At 39.4% G+C, this 22,372-nt stretch overlaps 1 protein-coding gene across 2 annotated transcripts in view; it reads right to left on the reverse strand.

Moving 5' to 3' along the window:
- The window catches only part of LOC122988757 (carboxyl-terminal PDZ ligand of neuronal nitric oxide synthase protein-like), a 190,284-nt gene that overhangs the window by 27,918 nt on the left and 139,994 nt on the right, over nt 1-22,372 (reverse strand). For both annotated transcript variants that reach the window (XM_044361348.1, XM_044361349.1), the window contains 2 exons: nt 8,285-8,450; nt 5,557-5,733 (listed from right to left, as the gene is read on the reverse strand). In XM_044361348.1, coding sequence (XP_044217283.1) covers nt 5,557-5,733; nt 8,285-8,450 — 343 coding nt within the window. The remainder of the gene's footprint in view (nt 1-5,556; nt 5,734-8,284; nt 8,451-22,372) is intronic.

Below are 22,372 nucleotides of genomic sequence, written 5' to 3' on the forward strand. Positions count from 1 at the left end.
CAGTGATATTGTCTTCACATTCTCACTCTCATAACGCCTGCTCTCCACACACACACTCATGTCTCCTAGCTTGCAGGTAACCTCTCGCCACATCAGTCAAAAATGTGATCGAGCTTGATACCAAAGTAATTTCTTTCATGACAATGTAATAAATTCTCTGATTAAACGCAGTTATTGAATCATGAGATGGGGTCACCTTTTTGAATTATTACAACATCAGTGTGGAGATGTGTTTGACTGGCGATTTATTGCAACAGGTCTGAATATATTTTTTGGCTAATTTCAAGGGCTCTTTCATTACATTTTTTTTTTTATCATCACATTATCTGACGCTGATTGCATCAGCTTCTGAAACACGACTTTAAGTTTCATTTTGTAGTTATTATTAATATTTTAAAGTTGTGAGCTCCTTTCTTATCTTCTGCCTTGATGGTAGGCTGTCCATCACACATGTCCCTTGAAATTTTGAGAGTGCTGAAATAGTGTTGATCTCATTTTTAAAAAGTAATAGAAGAAACTAGGAGACGGCAGAAGGGAGGCGATAAAGGGAAGATAAGACTTGTGTGGTGTAATGGACATCCTTCAAACTGTTATTGGTTTGACACACTCATGTCTGATCTGTCTATTTCCTGCTGTCTGGGTCAAACTGATTAAAAGAAAAGCCAGCACTTCAGGGAAACTAAAAAAAAACGCTTACTGAGGGCCACAGAAAGAATGAAAGCTAAAAGCAAAGTGGCTCTAAATGTGGGGTCGGGAACTTTTGAGTATCTTTGATGTTTAGTTAAGTGGTACACAACACTATTTCCACTTACTGTGCCTGAATAGACCTCTTCTCTGGACTGTGTGCAGACTGTTTGATTGATAGCTCACTCACTCTTCTGTTAGTTTTTGCTGCATTTGTTAAAATTTATTCCATACTTAGGCCTCCCTTCAACCTTAGCAGAAGGCCCTGCATGTGGTTGTGCAGAGCCTTCAAATAAAAACCAAACATCCCAAGTGGAAAATGTGATAACTATCACGAATTTGAGGATTCACTCTTATTACAACCATGTAAAATGTGGAATTATATTCAATTTAATCCTAAATCAACAAGTAAAATCTTCCAGTAAAGGTAGCTGGGATTAGGGGTCTTTGCAGCTCTGTTCCTAATAAGTAAGACTCAGTCCAGGACCTGAGTCAGGTTGGACTCAAAGTGAAACTTTTGTGTTTTAAGGAAAGATGGAGGGTATGAAGTGTTAAATGACATGTATTTCTATTCTTTTCAACCACGGCTGCTTCTTAATTGGTGGAGCATTATATTTCTGTCGGTGTTCTGTCTGTCTGTGTCTGTTCTGAGTCCACCACATCGCGGATCGGGTCAATTATCAAACTATTTCAAACTACTTCAAACTATGTCTGGCCTCTCGGGTCCCTTTAGAATTGGGTCTGTACATTTCCTCATGATGGGTTCAGACAGGTTTTCCATGAATCTATTTGAGCCCACGTCAGATTGTGCAGACCTTTTTCTGCAACTAAAAGTTGATCCATGGCACTTGTTTGTGCTGAAATAATTCTGAAAACTGCTGACATGGACAAACTTTACAGAGTAACACTAAAACACACACACACACAGACCAATCCATCTATTTGACTGATATATTTTGTTGCAATTTCTTAAAAATAACTGATTTTTCCCAGTACAACTGTGTGTGTCTCCCTTCTTGAGCTGGGTCACAACATACCGGGGGCTCGTCCGTTCCAGTTTTTGATGAGTAATAAAAGGATTGATTCAGGAGCATTGTGCTTATTTCAATGCGTGGCTGTCTTGTTGTTTCATTGTTTCCCGCACAGGTAGGCAAGAAAGACAAATTTGTGAATGGAACTGCTTCATAGATGATGTTTTGATTGACAAGAGGTGTTACTATCTGCCTGGTTTAGTATTTTTTAGTATTATATTTGTTTAGTACACACACACATTAGTTCTCGTGTTATTTCCCATAACTCGGCACAAGTTTCTAAACTAACTTTCTAGAAATAACATCTCAGTTAGAATCTCTGTTATCCTTTAATACAAACACCTTCTGAAAGCCAATGGTTGACTGGGAGTTAGTTTACTGGACACTCCCTAGATTGGTTTGATCCTATCAGGCTAAAGCTCTTTGCAAAAAGATAGTGAACACATTGAAAATTGGCCCGACTTTCCTTTAAATCTCTGCAGCATCTATCTTTGCCAAATATCAGACTGCGTGCATTGATTGTTCCGATTAACTGAGGCAACAATACGTAGAAAGAAAACTCTGTGGCTTTCCTCGTGAAACAAAATGAATACTTTAATACTGCATTGTGCCCGGAGGCCATACACAGAGCTGGGTTTTGACAAACGAAACCACTATTTGGCTGTCATCTGCGAGCCGCTGTTCTGGCACGAGGGAAGAGTTTTTGTTTACGAGATGAATAAAAAGAAACAAACAGTGTTCCTCGAGGTCCAACTAATCCCGGATTTACATAAATTAAAAAGCGGAGAAATGTGCGGACAAGTGAGAAGAGTGCAAACATGCTCTGACTACCAAGTCAACAAATTGTGAGGAGACAAAAAAGAGGGCTGCCTGCAGAAGTCAAGGACGGAGCAGTTCCGACAGTTCTGTGGAATGACGTAGAAAAACCAGGTTCATACATACAGATATTGGTCTAAAAATAGTCTTTGATTAAATATGAGCTCTCCAAACATAGGGACAGTAACAAAGTTCCTTTGACTCAAGAGTCACTCTTTACTCCCACTTGCGACGTCACAGGAATCATTCACTCCAGCAAGGACAAGAGCTCATCAGTCTGTCCAGTCCAAAACTCAAAATCATTTTGTTCCTGCCAGGATGACTGACAGCTACGCTCCCAATCCTGACAAATTGAAAGCTCGCCCCTGAACTAACCTTAAGGAGATACTGTGTTGTATTTGTACATCTTTTTTTTTTTTAACCAGAACACTTTGTTAGCTTTTGGTGTGATTTCGTGTTGAAGACGAGGGCTCGCACAGACTGACGTTTGGAAGTTCACTCTGCTGAAACAAGGAAAGGAGGACTCCCTGATTGTGTTACAGAGCTGCTCCTGAATCCTGTTTGAAATTCAGCAACTGTGAGCTTAGAGGAGATTTCAAGAGTGTGTAAGTGAGAGTGTGTGATATATATACGAATAAGAGGTCTGTGTGTGTAATTGAGAAAAAAGGCGGAAAAGGGAGGAAACAAGAGCAACAGATTTAAAGGAGTATATGCATGAATAGGCATATAGATTTCTCATTAGATTCAAATATTTGTCTCTTGAGACTCTTGAGACTCGAAGTGTGACCAATAGGGGATACTTAAGGTGATACTAATATTCTTAAAGCCACTACAAGGAATTTTTAACTGGTTATGAAACAGTCTCAGTTTAATACTGATGGCTCTACATGATCTACATAAGCAAACAAGATCATCAGCGAGAAGACCGGCTATTTCTATACAGTTATTCTAAATGTCTGCCACCGGGTCGGATTCCCTGTGAAATCAGACAAAACGATTTACTGGCATGCAGACCGGAAGAGCCTATCTTTACATTACATGTAGCGTTGTAGCATGAGGGAGTACAAAGGCGTTACTAGGACAACGGGAGGACATTTGTCTTTGTTTGATAACGGTAAAGTTAGACTTGTTGTCGGGTGAGCTAGAGACTGAATGAATAGAGGGAGCGACAGTAGCAAGAGCAAAGCCGTGAAAGCGTAATTTTCTGATCGTTTCACAGCTGTTACGTTCTAAAGCTCAAATAAACACACCCACACCTCTGCACAACCCTGTGGGAAGGTGTCCCATTGACGGATTTGGTGTGAATGCAGCCTTACATGTAACGTAGGTGTTTACTTTGTTTCATCATCGTCATATTGCAATTATTAATCTTACATAGCCACACATAGATACATTACCTCATCTCTATGCATCCTGCAAACAGCTGTGTTTGCAGGATGCATAGCGTTTTTCTTTCACTCGCTTCCAAAACAAACGCGCGCTAGACAGATCAAGATCTTTACGATCTTTCGGGAAAACACTACCGCTTTTGTCCACAGGGGCCACTAAAATCAATACAATATGAAAGTTCCTTGTAGTAACTTTAAGGTGTGCTCAGACTGAACGTGAAACTAATTTTCATCTTGCTGTATTCACATGCATTTGGCTGCATGTGTTCATGACCATACAGACATCTTCTGTAGTATTAAAATGAGTATAATGAGTATAAAACTCATGTTTGCCTCTTTCATCTCTCTGCACTCAAGAATCCTTCTGATTCAAGGTGAATTTTTAGCTCAAGTTGAGATATACATGTAACTTAATTGAAGCTGTGATTATGATAAATAAACAATAAATCATTTGAAAAATAATAAAAAAATTGTAACTGGAAGAATGTTAAAATTACATTACAAGTGGCATCAAGGCACTCCAGTCGGTGAGCAAAGTAGAAATTGTGAGCCGTCTTCGATTTAACGTGGTTTGTATTGACTTTTACAGAAATCATCCCTCTTCCATCGGGGTAAGTCATGTTTTTTTTGTAATTTTATATCCACTTGATATTGATATTTTTCCATCTGAATAGTCACTAAGAAAACTGTCTTGCCTGCAGTGAGCTCATATTTCCAACAATCTTCTTGGATTTAATCCAGGACTGTGATACTGTACATACACAGCTGGGAATCACTAAGTGGTTGCATCTTAACCTCAGTTATTGCCGCCTACACTGAACTGAGCTTTTTTTTTTTTTTTTTTATGTCTCTTCTCTTTAGAGCCTCTAAAATTCACTTCAGTCTGAACACACCTCCAGAGTAACAATCCTGATAAAAAGCTGATACTTTGTGCCAGTAAGGAAAGCTGCTTTTAAATTAAAAGAAAAAATTAAAGATGTCCATCACACTGTATGAGGTGGACAGCGCTGACTGGATGTTATTTAATAATAAGGGTTCAATATCTATCTGGTATACTGGCGAACTGATATACTGATGTAAGCCTTGTACATATCACTGTGCATGTTAGACAGAGGTTAGTGTGCTACATGTTGTTCCTACAGAGTACTCTGAAGTGAATGGACGGGTAAAGGCTATTGTGTTTAATCTCCGCAGTAGTGTTCTTCAGGGGAGCAGGTTAGTGTGTTACACCGCTATTTCGTCTCCCAGACAGTCGGGAGTTCCCTGTTTGTTGAGAACATTTAGTAGCCTCAGCGTCTCCTCGTCTGTCCCCCAGCCAAAGATTTCCATCTCCTCCTCGTCATCCTCGTCCTCCCCCTCGTCCTCGTCCTCCCTGTCATCGCTGTCGTCTGTGTTCGACTCGTACTCCGAGGCGATACCCGACTCGCGAAACCTGGCAAAGTCCAGGCAGCTCAGAGATTTGACGTCGTGGGCCGAAAACTTTGTTTTGTTTGTGCTCTCGGACACCTCTTGACCTTTGCTCTCTGGGCTGTTGGCCTTGAGCGGCGGGGGAGGCGAGGGGAGTCGAGGCGGCGGAGGCCCCGGAGGTCCTGGGAGGAAACGGAAACACTCCAGTTTGAGAAGACACTGGTCCCTACCTAGGGGGCTTCCCAGAGTCCCGTTGGATGATGAGAAGATGTTGCTGGTCCCGTCGCTGGCGCCCAGCTGGGGAAGGTTCAGGGTGGACACCTCGGGTTTAGGCGTTGTGGGGTCGCAGATCACCGGGGGAACCGTGGACCGGAAGGTGATCTCCAACAAACTGTCCTGGGATCCCACTGGGAAAAAAAAGGTAAAGAGGTTTAAAAGAAGGAAAAGAAGCAAACAAGTGAGAGAGAAAGAGAGAGACAGTGAAAAATGGAGAAATTGAAAGAAAGAGAATTATATTTTCTAACTTTTATTTATTTGCTTCCACTTCTACTGGATCACAACCTGACAGTGCCTTGATTTAAATTCCTCTGCTATCACCTCTCTGCTGTTGGACCGAGCAGAAGAATAATGTACAGTATGTGATATAGGTATCTGTGAATTGTGGGGGGAGCAGATTACTGCTCCTTGAAAAATTCTTACAAAATCAATCACTCGGTTAGCAATAAATCAATGCATTTTTGTATCGGGTAAGCAAAAAGAAAAAAAAAAAAAAAAAAAAAACATATTTCAAAGCATTTCATCATCATCTGGGCTGCTCAGTGAAGCGTGTTTTGCTTCTTTCTTTATGGGAACAGAGTGCAGACCTGCAGCTCAAATACTGAGAGAAAGATACATTAAAGGAATACCTCATCTTTTCAGCGTTAAATACTTACCCACAGTAAACAAGAAATGTGGCTCTGAAAAGTTTGTTGCTTCATATTTTGCAGAGGAGAGCAGCTGTAGTCAAGCTTCACAGCAGTTACAACTGATTTGAATAACATCCAACCTCTCAAACCACTCCTACAAACTTTTCAGAGCCACCTTTCAAGCCGACGGGAGGTGAGTACGCGATACTCAAAAGACAAATTTTCAGTGAAGTATTCCTTTAAGAGCTTTTCTAGTGATTTTGAAGTGAACTGGACCGATAGCCTCTGCATGGAGTCCACACTTCTTCTCATCTATAGCCAGACAATAATGTTTCACGCTCTAAAATGCTGTAAAAAAAAAAAAAAAACAGCTGTGAAATAGGCCTTTCTCATGAGGGTCATTGTGACTTGTGATTGCAGGGAAAAGAACAGGTGTAACTGATAACATTAGCGACGGCTTTGCTCCATTTAGGCGCGAATCTGACACGCTAAAAAATATTGGATACGGCCATTTATTAATGTTATTAGTTCTACTTCTGTTTGACAAATGTGTCAGGTCTATTGTTGTAGAGTTATACTTTGTATCCAAGTGTTTCCACAGAAAAGTTTGACTGACTTTGCGCACGAACGAGGTGCATATTAAAATTTAAAATGTCCAACATTGCAGAGGCGGCGATGAGAAAAATATGAATTTCAGAAATGTTGGCTGATAAGATAAGATTGTTTCCCGCGGGGTGACAATCGGAGGGCAGGCTGGACTTGCGATAGCGCCGAGAAGATTGCTTGTCTGAATAGTGATGAACAGTCTTAAAAATAAACGAGGCTGCGAGGAGAGAAGAAGAGGACGCACGGGGGAGGAGGGGGGGGGGGGGTCGTGGATGAAAGAACAGCGACAGAGCATGTGTGGAGCATGATAAACAGAACGACAACGTAAAGTCATACTGATACTCAGACGTTTTTAATGTAGGGATTTCCATTTAGAAGCCCGCCTAGGTCTGTCTGCTGTCTGTACTGAGCTGAATGTCTGCTCTCTCTCTCTCTCTCGGTGTGTAGGTCATGTTTTGTATGGCTGTGTGTGTGTGTGTGTGTGTGTGTGTGTGTGTGTGTGTGTGTGTGTGGCTGTCTCTGTTCAACTTTCTTTCCCTCTCTCATCTCATCTCATCTCATTGTCATTGTCCTTCTTTTTATTGTTTTCTTTCCTGGCACCTTATTGGATATCCTCTTACTGCCAACTCAATCAAGGTTTCTTCAAAATTGTTTCTCCAGAGTTTGTCTTCTGTGAGCGTCTAAAGGTTGATGGTGCCAGATAAACTAAACACGTTATATACGGGACACGTCTGATACATTATGTCTCTCTAACTCTGCACGACTCTGTGTCTTGTCCTTTTGTTTTTCTCTTTAATCATTTTTTATTTGATGCATAAAAGTCAGTGGAACTTGAGAATTGGTCTTACATAACAAGTGCATTGTGTTTTATGTTGTGTATGATGAAAAAGCCTTTTTTAGTATCACATACTGTAAATCATCTGTTGTTTGTTTCATTGTTAGTAAAATATCTGCAGTACAAAAGATTTTCACTAATTATCCGCTGGGACAAGAGAGAAGTGATTGCTTGATGTGTATCCAGTAGTTGAATGACTCTGTAACATTTTGAGCAGCTTTTCTGTCGATTAACTATTAAATTTTATCATTTAAAAAAAGATGCATCCTGTGATTGTCTATCAGGGAGTTCTTGACCACATTTTCAATAGTTGTAATTACATAATTAGATGATTCTTTATAGCCTCAATTTTTCTGCATTAAGTTAAGATTTTCCGTCTATTTATGGTATAAAATAAATAACGAGGTGGGAGGTGGAAGAGATGAGCAGGTTGTGGAGCTCTGATAGATTCCTGTTGATCTTGTTAAATGTCCTAATAGCTACCAGTAAAGGCTGATATACTGTTGGTCACAAACTACAAAATTTACATATTAAAAAGAGTTTTCCACAGCTTTGTGTTCTGCCCATAAATGTGTGTGTCAAGTGTGTGTTCATGCATATGAAGCCACTCACTGGAGTTTGGTCCAGACATCCTGGTCTCCAGCTCCTGGATCTGTTTAACCAGCAGGGAGATGTGCTGCAGCAGGTCTTTGTTCTGCAGGAGCAGCTGGTGGACTCGAGCCTGGGCCTCCAGCCGAGCCGTGGCCTCCGCACTCAGCTGGTCCTTCAACAGGTGAACCTACACAGGAAGAAGGGAGGGTTAAGAGATAGATAGACGGCCAGAGAAGAAGAAAACAGAGAGGGAGAGAGACAGATGCTCAGTTTTGTTTGGTCTGTGTGTGAAATAACTCCTTTATTCATTTAATCATTTTTCCTGCATGATACATGGATATTTCTTATGATTCAACATTTTGAACCAACACTAACTAAGGTGTTCTACTGTTGCATATCTTTTAATATGAAGACCTAGTGTGAAGCCTTGCAGGAAAGGATTTTGAGTAAAAAACATTTTTCGTTTCAATATGGGATCTTTCTGAGGACGCTACATCAGGTTTCCCTGCAGAGCTTTTTACTGGAGTTGGACTGCTTCGCCTCCACTAATGAAAAATCAGTACACTAATTTTTGGTATAATTATGTTTTTATTGAGCTGTTTGGTTCATACACAGATAACAATGAATCAGATGTTGCTCCGTTTAACAATTACAAAGCCAACAAATGTGTTTTTTTTCAAGTATCTACTTGACATTCAGTCAGTAAGTGAACAGATCAGAATCAGTAATAACAAAACAAACTGAGAAGAAAAGAATAAAGAAAAAGCAAAAGAACTCAACAACCCCACTCTGTCAACCTCCCCCACATTTCCAGTATACTGCATCTTTGCTCATTCATATTCTTTTACATTTGTATGATGGTGTAAATATTACAAAGGCTGTTATAACTTCAAGATACAAGGTAAATAATTTGGTTGGTTGGTTTCAGTTTCAGACAGTTTGTTTTTTAAAGCAAATAAAATCCAAATGTAAGGTGTTAGAGTGAGTCCAAACACTTTTTACTGGTTGGGGCAGTAGATTTTGTCACATTTTTTACTGTAATGAGGGAAAAGGAAAGAAAGAGTTTCTGAGCTGAAGGTGGATTCATTACCATTGAGTCAAAGTTGCTTCTGAGAATTGGCAACAACAGCGTCACGAACGGGAGAAACATCTGGAAAGTTTTCTCGTAGTAAACGAATGTTGTTGCGAAGTACAAAAGTGCAATTGCACACATCAAAAGCCATATCTCTAATGAGTGTAGCTATTGTTTAAGCCTTCACCTACTAATTAAATTGATCACGAGATGAGATGCTTCAGGATCTGGCTGACGCAGCAGCAACAGATGGCAGTGATTGATCAATCACAATGTGCGGTAATTCATCAAATGGAAAAAACAAAAAAACCTTCTGAGTGTTTTTCCAGTCGGAGACAAAACGGATCAATTAGAAACAATCCGGCAGGGACGTGTGAGGAAAACACAGGCTGAAGATAGTATGAAGGAAATTAAACGTACTACATGTTTAAACACATGTAATCATGTTTAATTTCCATTATGTTTGATCATTCTGAATGTAACAATGTAACCTTTAACCGAGAGAACGAAGTACCCTCAGAAAGGGTTCATGGAATGTGTGTGACATATCTTTGGTCTTTGGGAGTGTGAGCAAAGAATTTACTAAGTGTTGACTGTTTAGATAAAGGCCGAGGCTAAAACGACACATCAGGAGGTAGCGAGTCTGCCGTAGTACCTTAGACGGGAACAAAACCAGATAAGAATGTTTACTGGAAGAAACAGCCTTGACACAACAGAAGAGTTACAAGGTATAAAAGGTGTGATGGTATGCTGTGTACAATGCTCTGAGCATTAATAAAGTGTGACAATACTGTAAGGGATTTTTGTCTCGTTCGGCGATAGTTTGAAGGAGAAACATTTTATGTAAAGCATGAAATGAAGTTAGTTATAAAGTTAGATATCGACAGACTGACTCTATGAAACTCATTCATTGAATGAGTACAAGTGATTTACAGTGATCCATTTATTCTGTGTCGGATATCGTGGATATCGAGAGATGTCTTTGTACATTGATTGATAATTTAATTAAATAATTTGATTTAACTGAGAGAGAGAGATTTTGTTTTGTTTGTGAGTTGAATGCGAGACCATTTATTGCTTCATGTGCGAGATCATTGAAACTAAATATGTCAGTGGAAAAACATATTTTGGGGTTTTGCTTGTAGCTGCAAACTGGATCGATACCAGTTAGGGTACATTAGTTGTATGTCAATCCCCTCTCTCGCTTCCTATGTGTCTATACTGAGAGATGTCTAATAAAAATGCAAGAAAAGATATATTTATAAAGAAAAACATATTTTAACTCTATATTCTCTTCAATATGTATACTCACAAATATGCAAACACACCCGTCCGGTAAAAACAAATAATATTCCTCTATTATATTTTTATTAGAGGACCAGCTGAGCTCCATTGGCAGCTCTGATCCTCATGTAAACTTAATGCCACAGTCTGCTGTGGTCTGCAAGATTAAAGCAGAGACTCTATTTCAATTTAAGACTGAAAGGCTAAAACGTCTATAACACTTTGAATCATTTATATGAGAGAAGAAGGAAGGGAACAGTAGACACACCGTTCGCTCAGCGCACACATGTACACATACATACACACACACATCCGCAGCTTTGTAGCAGCAATGACTCCCCGTTTTAACTTCAAAGTACTCTCCATATCAAATGTTAGTGGCCCCACCTCCCACCCCTTTTTCCAGCCATCTCCCCTACTGAGAGCATAATTGCTTTCAACTATTTCAAAAGGAGAAATTCTCAAGGTTTCAAATCACAAGAACGGTTCAGAGGAAGTCCGGTGTGTCGACGGAGCCCACTTACAAATGATTTTCTGACAGGAGAGGTGGCGTGGCTCTCGATAATTTGATGAAGCTTAACCCTGGAGCTTGATCATGGTCCAGCAGGGACTTCAAATGTCAGCTGTATGATAGATAAAGAGCTACTGCCGCACATAGTGGACACAGTTCTGCATATTAGTAACTATCAAGAAGAGCTTCCTGCTGCTTTTTCTGACAACTTCTTGTCAGTTAACCATGTTGTACCTGTTTCTTAAAGCGCTGTTCATATAAATTGCTTAATAAATACTAGAGTACATCTGAACAGAGGCTAATAAAATTTCTAAGAAAGCAGTGGGTGTGATAAAGGCAGCGGCGTATTTTAACAGCGCTGTGAATCACGGTACCTCATGTGGAGGTAAAAGTAATTGAAACTCGTAATGACTCTCTGGTTTCTCGTTTCAGCTTGATGTGGTAACACAGAACTCGTTACCGTGGTAGCATGAAGGCTCTTGGCTCTTTGGGCTGTTGACGTCAATAGTGACACAAAAGAAAAAAATAAAGGAAGAAGGAAAAACTACCAAACAAGTTGTAATTGGTGGTGGAAGAATATGCCAAGGACACTTAAACTTACTAAAATACTGCTATACACTGCAGAAAACTCTCCACAAAGTCCTTGAAGTTTTTGTTTCCCTGTTTCTCTTTCAAAGTGACTCAGCGTTACATGATGGGGGTGAAGGACAGCAGCATGACGCAGAGTGACTGTGTTTCCTGCTCCGAGCTCTGACGCCCTCAGCTCTGGTGTTAAATGCAGTTAAGTCGGCTAAACTCCTGTTTACATACCAGCATCTCTACGTCTCCTCCTCTAGACTGCCCAGTCTGATCCGAGGCCGGCAGGAGAAACGCTCCACGGTGCGTTTTCACATCACAAATGATGAACAACAGCATTAAAACACAAGTCTTGCAGGTAAAACATGCGACTTTAGTGTGGGGCGGCTGCTCTGCAGGTGCACTTGATTTGACTGTAACTGCGGTAACCGGGCGGAGTTAAGCCTCCTGAATTTGCACCCAAAATGTCGTCAGAACTTTCATTCACAATTTCCACCGCAGCCTCTGTGATCATCGAAAGAGGCAGAAAAAAAAAAAGGCACACAGAGGAATGAGGGAGAGCGCACGGCTAAAGAACAAAAACACTGAGTACAGAGTGAAAAACGCGAGACGTAGAGTGAAACAGATGAAAGAGCAGAGGGAGTTAACGGATAATTAGAACAGTTATAATTAGAATTAAAGTAAGTTCTTTTTCAAATCATCATCCCAAGACATGAATAGAAAGTATTGTTCTTGCAAGTGCATTTATACCCTTTTTTTTTTTTTTTTTTGACTCAAACGTTGCTTAACCGTGTCATGTGATGCTACTTCAGTACACTTTACCAGCAAATATTACTGGGACCAGTACAGAAAAATTGCAGATGAACATTTAATAACCAGGAATTCACATTACAGACACTATAACTGTAACAAACTGGCCACAATTTCACTCAGACCATACTTGGTCTAGTGTTGTATTATTATATTTTAGTCATTGCCTAGACAACAGTAATAAATACAAATAACAAAATAATGTCCTCATATTGACAGACTTCTCTACTCGATTTTTTCTCTATATTTTTTGAGTATATTTTATTTTTTAATAATAAGACTAAATTGACGTCTTCTAAAACCTTGTTTTGTCCAAACAACAGCACAAAGTTTAGAGATATGCAATTTACAACTGTATAAAAAAGTGAAAAACAGCAAATCCACACATATTAACAACTGGAAAAGTGTCTTTTTTTTTTTGCCTTTTTTATACTTTCCAAATGACTTAATTGATTATTAAATACATTTTCTGTCAACAGATTGATTAATTGACTATCACTTTCAGCTAAAATTGCTCTCTAAACCTTTAAATCTAAATCTCAGTATCCTCATGGCTCAGAATTGAAAATACTCTTCATGTGTTTTCTATTTTTTTTTAAATTAAAAGCAACTGTTCTACGACCTGTCGACAATCTACAGTCTCTCTTTTCTAATCTCAGCTTCTTCCATCTCTCTTTCTCCTCCCTTCCTCTTGTCAGCGTTTTCTATGATGAAACCTCATCACTCCCTCTCTACTCTCAACAAGGAGCCAGCGGGACGGAGGGACACAAGATGGAGTCACAATTCACATCCTCTGTCCCAAGGCCTCAATAACCCCTCCTCCTCCTCCTCCTCCTCCTCCTCCTCCTCCTCCTCCTCCACCTCTCCCCAGAGTGCCGAAGAAGACAGGAAGGAAGAAGTCATCTACTTCCATTATCCTCTCGCTTAGCAACAAATAGAGGTGATTCCGCGGCGTGTTTGGGCCGAGCTGCCTCTTCAGACCTCATTTGTAAAGACTGACACCTGATGATGACTTTGGTGGTGTAATTTACAGCTGACAGAACCGGGTCTTAAGCTATGAAAAGAGTGGAGCTGGACTCTGACATATGCTGCCCTGCTGACAACTCTAATAGTGCATCAGCCACTCCTGCCTGGTTTATACTGAGGCCTTGGGAGCAAGTGCCACATTTGTCCCGGAGATGTCCGTGTTAAATGTCTCACTGAGCTGCTGCAGCGGCTGATAAAAGGACACTGAATAATTCTGTGCAGAGACGGTGAACAAAGCAATACAGGCAGGGTAAGATTGAAAACTTTTATTTATTTATTTATTTTTATAAATAAAAGTCAGACCTCAGCTTTGTCGTGTGCATATCTGATAAAAAAAAAAAAAAACAGCACGTCTTGTTCTGATGCAGCCACAAAAGGTTCAATTTGGTTTTTATTCTGCAAATGACCAAACCCGGTTTCTGTGGAAACAAGAGCCCGGTCCTGCAGATAAAATGTTAAAAAACGGGATGAAAAATTGATAAGATGAGAAATGATAAGCTCTAAATTATTACAGCGAGATCTCGCCGGCTATTTCCATTCACCCACTAATATGTATGTTTGTCTGGCGGCCTGATCTCATTTTATTCCTGTCGTCCAATCTTGAACTGGAAAATCACTTAATACACAAATAAACACAACATTCAATTGTTCTTTTTGTTTTGATTAATTACTGGTTGTGTGTGGGAAGCCCTTACCTGAAATGATTATGATTCAACATTTTGATCCATAATTGCTGTTAGCGATATTACTGTCACTGTCTTTTAGGTCAGTGAAAATTATACTGAACCAGTTGACCATTTCCCTTTGTGAGGTAGTATTTACACGCAGAAAGCAACATTTAATATCTCCTGATCCGGCTCATCTGTCAAATAATTGGACCTGTGTTTGCAGAGTAACAAGGAAACTGAAGATATAATATCATAATGACACATTGTCTATGATAATGATGATACCACAGTCCAGGAGAATCTGTGGTACTTGATATTTAACAAGACAACCCTCTGTTATGCATTAGAATATCTGTAACTGAACAGGGTGGGGAGATAATCTAACTACTAATAACTAACTTTAAACTATATTTGTTCAATGTATTATGAAGTATCATCAGTCCTGCAAAAAGTATGCATAACAATTTAATAAAGTGAACATATGTCTGAGCCATAAACTGCCATAAACTGTCTGGTAAATGATTACTATACATCTGAAATAACGTATTGCAGTATTTTGGTTTCAACAGGGTATTGAGAACATATTGCAATACATAATATATTAATGAAAGTATTATTTCTCCCATTGCTCGATTTCTGTGGTAGTTAATTCTGATGTAAAAATGTCGCTCAATGCCCTGAAGACCCCCTTTGATGCTGATTCATTACAAATTCCATTCGTCACGTTGTCTGGTTCATTTTCTATGGAGTTGTAAATCAGCGCCGACAGATTTGTATTGAGATGAACATCATTTCTTTCCTCTATATCACAGATTTTTAGACCTAATAAACAGATTTATGCAGTTGCAACGTAATCCAGTCGAAAAAAACTTGGCTTTATAATAATACACATGCTGACAGAAAAACAGGTTCTCGTCCCATCAGCAGCATCTTTCTCGAGGGCTGGTTGTAGCACAGGTTTAAAGACAGGTCTCAGCTGAAATGGATCAATAGATGAACTAATAACTCTTCAAAATGTGTCAGATTACAGCAGGTAAAGGAAGAAAGTCCAGAATAATAATCCCCGACTGCCAGACAGTCCACTTTCAGGCCACAGTTTGGAAACAATGACTTCGATATTCCTTAAAGTGAGAAACGACAGCCTCTTCCTTAAAAGCGGAACCGAGACAATGAGCCAATTAAAAGGTGCACGACTTGTGTTTTACTGTGTTGGTCCCTTGGTAGAAAACCTGCTGTTTCTTCTCCTTATCACAGCGTCACAATATTGAAGGAGCTTCAAGCGACTGAAATGACTCCTTAAAGCTCTAATTAGGCTGCAGCATTTCTCTGCCTTTTTTATTGCTTTCTTTGTTCAAAACTCTTCCCCTGGAACAGAGCGGTGCCCAGGGACACATTTCATTTTCCAAACTACTTCTCTCACAACAGTTTGACATTTTGCCACCTAGTTTCCTCCCACCTTTCAGTTCTTTACAATACGAATCCGATATCTTATTACCTTTCCTTGGATACAATGAATGACGGTAGTCTTACGAAACACGAGCACCAGCAGCATCGTAAATGATGCAATAAAAAACATATTTCACACAGTTTGTAGTGGCTGAATCAAAATAGTATTTAGTACTTTTCTGTGTACATGCCGTAAAATGATGAAATTAAAGTTTACAACAGCATCTCCACCACTTGTTGCTGCTATATAACAAGTCGTGCCCAAATGAAGCACAGCCAATCATGACAAGGTGCCTGCTATTGATTGATTCAGTGTAGTTTAGTGTTTATTTTACAATACTTACAAGTCACTGCAGTCTGCACCAAAGAATCACACTTTGCTAAACATTACTTTTAGCTTCTTTATGCAAAGCTTTAAATCCTACTTTTTACTAAGAATTTTTGGACTCATGCATAAGTCAAAGTTTCAGACGGAGGCTGAAGAACTGAGAGGCTGCATAAAGAGCCAGTATAAGATAAATATGTGAGTTTTTTTGAACTGTAAATCATGCAAAGATATTCCAGTAGAGCCCCAGAATAAAAATACAGACCTGGAAATGTGCATGATGCGTCCCCTTAACGACCATTTCTTTGAAGTTTTACACATTTCAGCCCTGTATTTAGTAAAGTTTCGCTTTCAAAATCTGGGTTTGGATGTTCAGTTTGTTTGCAATACAGAAAAACTAAAAGGGAACTACATAGTTAGAATGAGCGATGAAAACCAGCACTTACAGAATCCAGAAAAAGGATGACACTGTAACCTGTTATCACTGGATAGTACTCTGCAAAACCACTACAGCAAAAAGCAATTGGAAGTGCCAAACATAAAAAAAAACACCAAGACCTTGTGGATTACCTTCTAATCTTATAAAAATGTAGAACTGTAGAAACTGGAAGATAAGGCTGTTTGAATGATACCTCTTTTTCCTTTTCAGACAAGATTGAAAAACAGTGACTCTCCCATCGGTGGTGTAAGGGGATTAGGTCTGTTGGTTGTTCGCTGTGACTCCACAGGGTTGGTTGTTGAGGATGTACTCTTCACACAGGATTACTATGCAGCCTGCCCACGCCACGTCCCTTTGATGTGGAAGTATTTGAAACCCCTCCGACACTGGTTCGTCTCTGTTTTTATCTCGTTTTTTCGTGAGGGAAAGAGACGAAAAGGGGAAGTGATGATTTTGCTGGCGCAATGATAAGGAAACCATTAGAAATGTACTTAACACATGTAACGTGGGTGAGACGGCGAGAGAGCGCTTGATGAAACGAGAGGGAACCACAAAAAAGGGAGAGTGAAGAGAGCAATGAAGTGTGAAAACTGTGAGGGAAAATGGACAAACTGATGAATCAAAAAGGGGGGGAAAAAAAAAAGAAGTAGGAAAGCGTAGGTGGTAGGAGGAAGGGAATAAAGAAAGGAGGGTTGAAGAGAGGAAACTGTGAGGAACAAAAACAGGATGAAAGGAGGAAGGGAGAAAGGAAAAGAAGGAAGTTCGGGCTAAACAAAAGCAGGAGACATAAGGAGGGGAAAGCAGGAAAACCGAGCGAGGAACGCGGAGGACGTAGAGAGAGAGGTCAAATTTCATTAAGCGGCGACGGAGCGGCATCTGCAGATTGAGCTCCGTCTCGAAACAGATCAGTCGATGTGTGCTCCCTCACTTCCCCCGACTTCATTAAACATCTCCACTTCCACTCATCCCTAAGTGAGCAGTGATTAGCTCTGGCCAGCTCACTAATTTCCCCTCCATTTACTGTGACCTCTGCTCAGGCTCTGTAAGAATAAAGAATATTTTTTACAGTTGCCTGATTTGACTGAACAACAAGTGAAAATAATCTTTACTTCATATCTTTAAGTAATTCCTTCTTCCATAATACGTTGGAACAACAAAAACGTTACCATGTTACTTCTGTCATCGCTTTGCAAAAGCAGCTGCCGAAGAAAAACACGGCTGTAACTGACGATTATTTTCATTGCAGATTAATAGTAGTAGTTGCAAAACAAAAACCTATTTTCTTACAGATAAATATCTCCAAACCCCGGCCGAGTAAAACCTGCATAAACAGATACCACTAAGGTTACTACAAAAAAAAAGTGTTTTCTTTCTAAAAAGCTCTTCGCTGTGTGTAGTCCCATTAAATAAAAGCACGTTTCAGAGCCTCCTGTTCAACAGTAGATTTGATTTATTTATTTATTTATTTGTAATTTATGTGAACCGACGTTTTAAGTCAAGACAGATGAATATTGCTGCTGCTGAGCCAGAATTTATATTCCTTAAAAAACATCCCTGGTTTTATGTTTTGTTAATCACAGTTGTTCACAGTTTTGTTGTTGTTTTGTTATTGTCTGACCACATTATCATGGGGGAGATGCACCGAAGCCTGACGACTAAAATCTTTTGGGGACTGTTGTTTAAGACAATCAAATCACAAAACAAGAAGTATCTCTACCTTCAACATGACTAAGTAGGTTACTTTGTGCTCCTGAAATCTTTTCAACCAGCAAAAAGAAAACAAATCACTGCTACTTCATCTTCTGGTGTGAAACTGAGGCGAGAGCACCGGGGGAAGCCTTTTTGTTTTGAATGGGGAAACAAGTTGTGGAATTCTTCATAACATAAAAAAAACACACATAAATAAAGATGTTCACACACACGCGTTTTTGTACATTATACCGGTATGTGAGCCGAGTAATCCCTCTCTTCTTTTGTGTGTTATCTGGGCAGAACTACTCAGCTTATTACTTTCTACTGTTTGACCTTCAGTGGTGGATTTATCTCTCCCTCATTAATGCTGGTTAGAAGTAGCCTCAGGCAGGTTTAGTCTTACCTGTAGAGGGAGTTTGTCTGACCGTAGATATTTTATGTGCACAAACGGCCAAAAACGTTTGAATGAACAATCGGTCTATTAAGATGGGAGATACTATTGAGATTCAGCACATGTGATGTGAGTTCGGTGCTGAAAATACCCTGCAGCATAAAAATTGTTCAAGTTTGGATGCCTGTGTGTGTGTGTGTGTGTGTGTGTGTGTGAACGGTGAAGAGAAGGGTCTCAGTTCAAACTGCAGCTGCTGTAAATTAAATAAAGTGCCTTAAATTCATTCTAGTTTGATTCAATTCCAATGTGACTTGATTTGGAAAATAAAAACATAAAAACAACACAAAAATATCATTGATTATTATTTATGCTTACTGTTATTATTATTTTTGTTATTGATTTTGTCAATTAAATTGTGGAAAAAGCACATCAGAAGTTCTCAGAGCCTCAAGTGACATCTTCAAATATTTTGTTTTGTCAGATCAGCACCCAAAGACGTTTCAGTTACAATGATACACGACAAAGAAGTGCAGCAACTCCACATTTTTAAAGGCAAGAACCAATGAACTTTTGTATTTTTGCTTGATAAACTGGACTTAAACCTGCAGTGTGGAACTTTTACATATAAATGAATGTCTGTTACATTCAAGCTCTTGCCAAATAATGAATGAATGTATACTGCACATGCTCTATAGGCTGAACATGCACACTAGAGACTTCTGCTGGCCGAGCAGCTAACTTCCTGTTAGCTCTCTGCTAACTTGAATTTAATCGTGCATCTCTTCTAGACTTTCCAAGTATTATCGGACCGAATGGATCAAATTATGATAGCGAAACGAGTCATTTCATGGTTGTCTGACGCTCAAAACAATGTATCCACGGTTTTCCAACCGCAACAGTAGTGACAGAGCAGGCTACAGTGGAGCTTATGGTGTAAGCACATGTAAACAGTGTTTTTGTAATTACTCTCACTGCCAGAAGGGGGAGACAAATGTCCCGCACACCAGCTTTAAACCACTGCTTTAAGTTTGAGCTCTAAACTTCTCATTTGAATAACTGTCAGAGGCCTGCAGAGGTAGAGCTATGCAGCATTTCACATAAAAAAAGTAAAGATTTAAGTGATATCTCTACTTTAAATATTAACTTTAAGTAAAAGTAAGATTTAAGTGATTTTCTTTTTTCCATTTACATTATTCTATTATTCTTTTAAAGCTTTAGATTTATCTTGTGGCCTCGGTGGTTGGGAGCCACAGACAGATTTACTTTAAATAATAATCTACTATTACGGACCAAGATGGAAGACGACAATAACAGCCATACACACAGTCAGACTCACTGTAGACAAATAAGCCTGAAAAGGAAACAAACTGAAGCTTCAGTGGGAACTAATTTAGATGCTGTGTGGCGGGTAACTGTTACAGCAGCTCAGAGATGACCACTGGGAAAACCTTGCAACAGTAAATGGCATCAGAGCCAAGGTCAAACAAAACCACTTCACGGTAGCTCGTACTCATTTGAAATATCACATATTAGGTGGAAAAAACTGCTTTCATGTGGCAAAGCAGTTCTGACTCATTTAAAAATCTACACCAGAGTCTGCGCCAGCGGGCACTGACCTCTGGCTTCATCGAGGTATAATTAATAGCGTTTATTTCTGGGCACGCTCAGTCTGAATGTGTGAGCTGTCAAGTTGTAGCAGCAGTCTGTCTGACGTCGCTCAGGTCAAGAAAGGGGAAGGGCTGAGTTCAGTGAGAACAGGCGGTTTAATCAGGACCCCTGTGTCCATCTCAGGAAGCCATGAAACATCAGTATGTAACCGTCTGGGACACTTCTGGGTCAGGAGTGTGTGTGTGAGTGTGCAAGAGAAAGAGGGCGTGTTTGGATGTGAAATTGCAGTTTTAAGTCTCTAGGCCTTTTGCAAATAGGCTGACAAAGCGCATGCGTGTGTGTGTGTGTATGTGAATGTGTTGATCATAAACTGGAAGCCACTGCTGTTGCTTGTCATTTCTCACATTGCAGCCACTCAAGCTGGATGATTGACGTCTGATTCTGGGTTCACTCGGTACTAACTGCTTTTTTTCCAAATCCAGATTGGATTGCAGGTGGGCGATGATCTCCTTTTTTTTTGTTTTTTTCCTGGAAGGTGTGGTCATCAATGGCTAATTATGTCATTTAATAAAGATAACAATGTTTGTTTGTTTGTTTTCTGTTGGGGTAGGCTCCAGCCACCAATGTACCTTGTATAAGTGGGTACAGATGACAGATGGATGGATTTTTAAAATTTTAATATTCAGTAAATATGTGTTTGCATGTACTGTGTTCACTTTAACATATTTGTGTGGAATTGGACTGATTGTTGATTTCAAGACATCCTGAGAGAAGCGAGTGTGCTAATCAGTGTTGTGTATTTTCATAATGTATCAGCAAATATTTATTTTTATTCCTAACCATCTACTTGAGAGCATGGATTTGGATTTTTTTATGCCACACACTGTTCAAGGAATTTCAATTTTTTGTGTTGACAAGAGAAAATTCATGTTACAGATCACACTGAGGAGGCCAGAGCCTGAAATGTCTGCGTATTTTTAATGGACTGTTTCTATATGTAATTTTTAAAAGACACAAAAGGAAAATCTATAAGTGATCACCCACTTATATTATAGTTTTCTGAGTTGCTGCAACAGCTTGTGCATGTTGTTCACAGGGATGATCACACATCTGGTATCACTGGAATATTTGGGATGAGCCAAGAGCATCATTTGTTTTTCTGCTTTGTCTTTGAATCTCATGTTGTAATTTTTAAAGTTGGAGTAGAAAACATCTCAATGACAGCTAGTATAATTTATAAAGTCAGAGTCTAGAGTCTGTTACTGACAGTGTTTGGTCCCTGTATGTAGCTCATTTTCAGTTCTAATTAAGATGAGATTGATTTCTTTATTACATATTACATATTGAATATGTTACCATCAGTGTATAGATTATTCAGTTAAAGTAAGGGTAAATCAGATGGGGATAAATCAAATTAATACTAATCTGTATTGATTCATTGATGGAACTTCGGTCTGTGATTATCCCTGAGTTCGCCAGCTTTCTGACTTTATACATTTTTAGAGATGCCTGCAAATATTGCCAAAAACGGTTGCCATAACGGACTTCAGGACATTTTGTCTGCAGAACATACAGGACAGCCATGTAATTACAGCCACTGCAACAGTTCCACATAACTAACAATTATTTTCGTCATCAATTAGATGATGTCTTCAAATGTCTTGTTTTGTCCGACCAACAGTCCAAAACCCAAAGATCCTCTGTTTACAGTGACAAAATAGTTGAGGGATTCATTTTCTGTTTCATGATTAATCAACAAATTGTTGCAGCTCGAATTCCAAAGACGATAAATACTTAAGGTTAAAGCATTGCTTGTTACAGTAATGACTATCACGCTGAATGAAAGTATCGGATTGCGGTCTCATTAAAAAGATGGAATGTGCAAAGTATGTAATACACGCAGGCAGTTTTATCACTACAGAACATGTTCCATTACTCACACAATAGTGGATCTCAGTCATGTGAGGGAGAATCCATGACAAGCCTTGATGTTAATGGAAAATAATGCAGATGGGGTTTGCCTCTGTAGAGTGTGCTATATTTTGAAACTGCATGGTTCAGAGTGGAATACCCTGCTTGTATTATGGCCAAAGGCCAGCAATCGAAGGACTGTTCATATATAATTAAGGGCAATGCATTTTAAATGGACAGTTTGTGTTTATCGATTATTGAGTTACTTACTCCCAACATCTAGGAGCAGCTGTGGCCGAGCAACACCTACAGCAACATTACATTCTAGCTATTAAATTACACAATCATGA

This window comes from Thunnus albacares, chromosome 9 (assembly GCF_914725855.1).
Source record: "Thunnus albacares chromosome 9, fThuAlb1.1, whole genome shotgun sequence".
NCBI lineage: Eukaryota > Metazoa > Chordata > Actinopteri > Scombriformes > Scombridae > Thunnus > Thunnus albacares.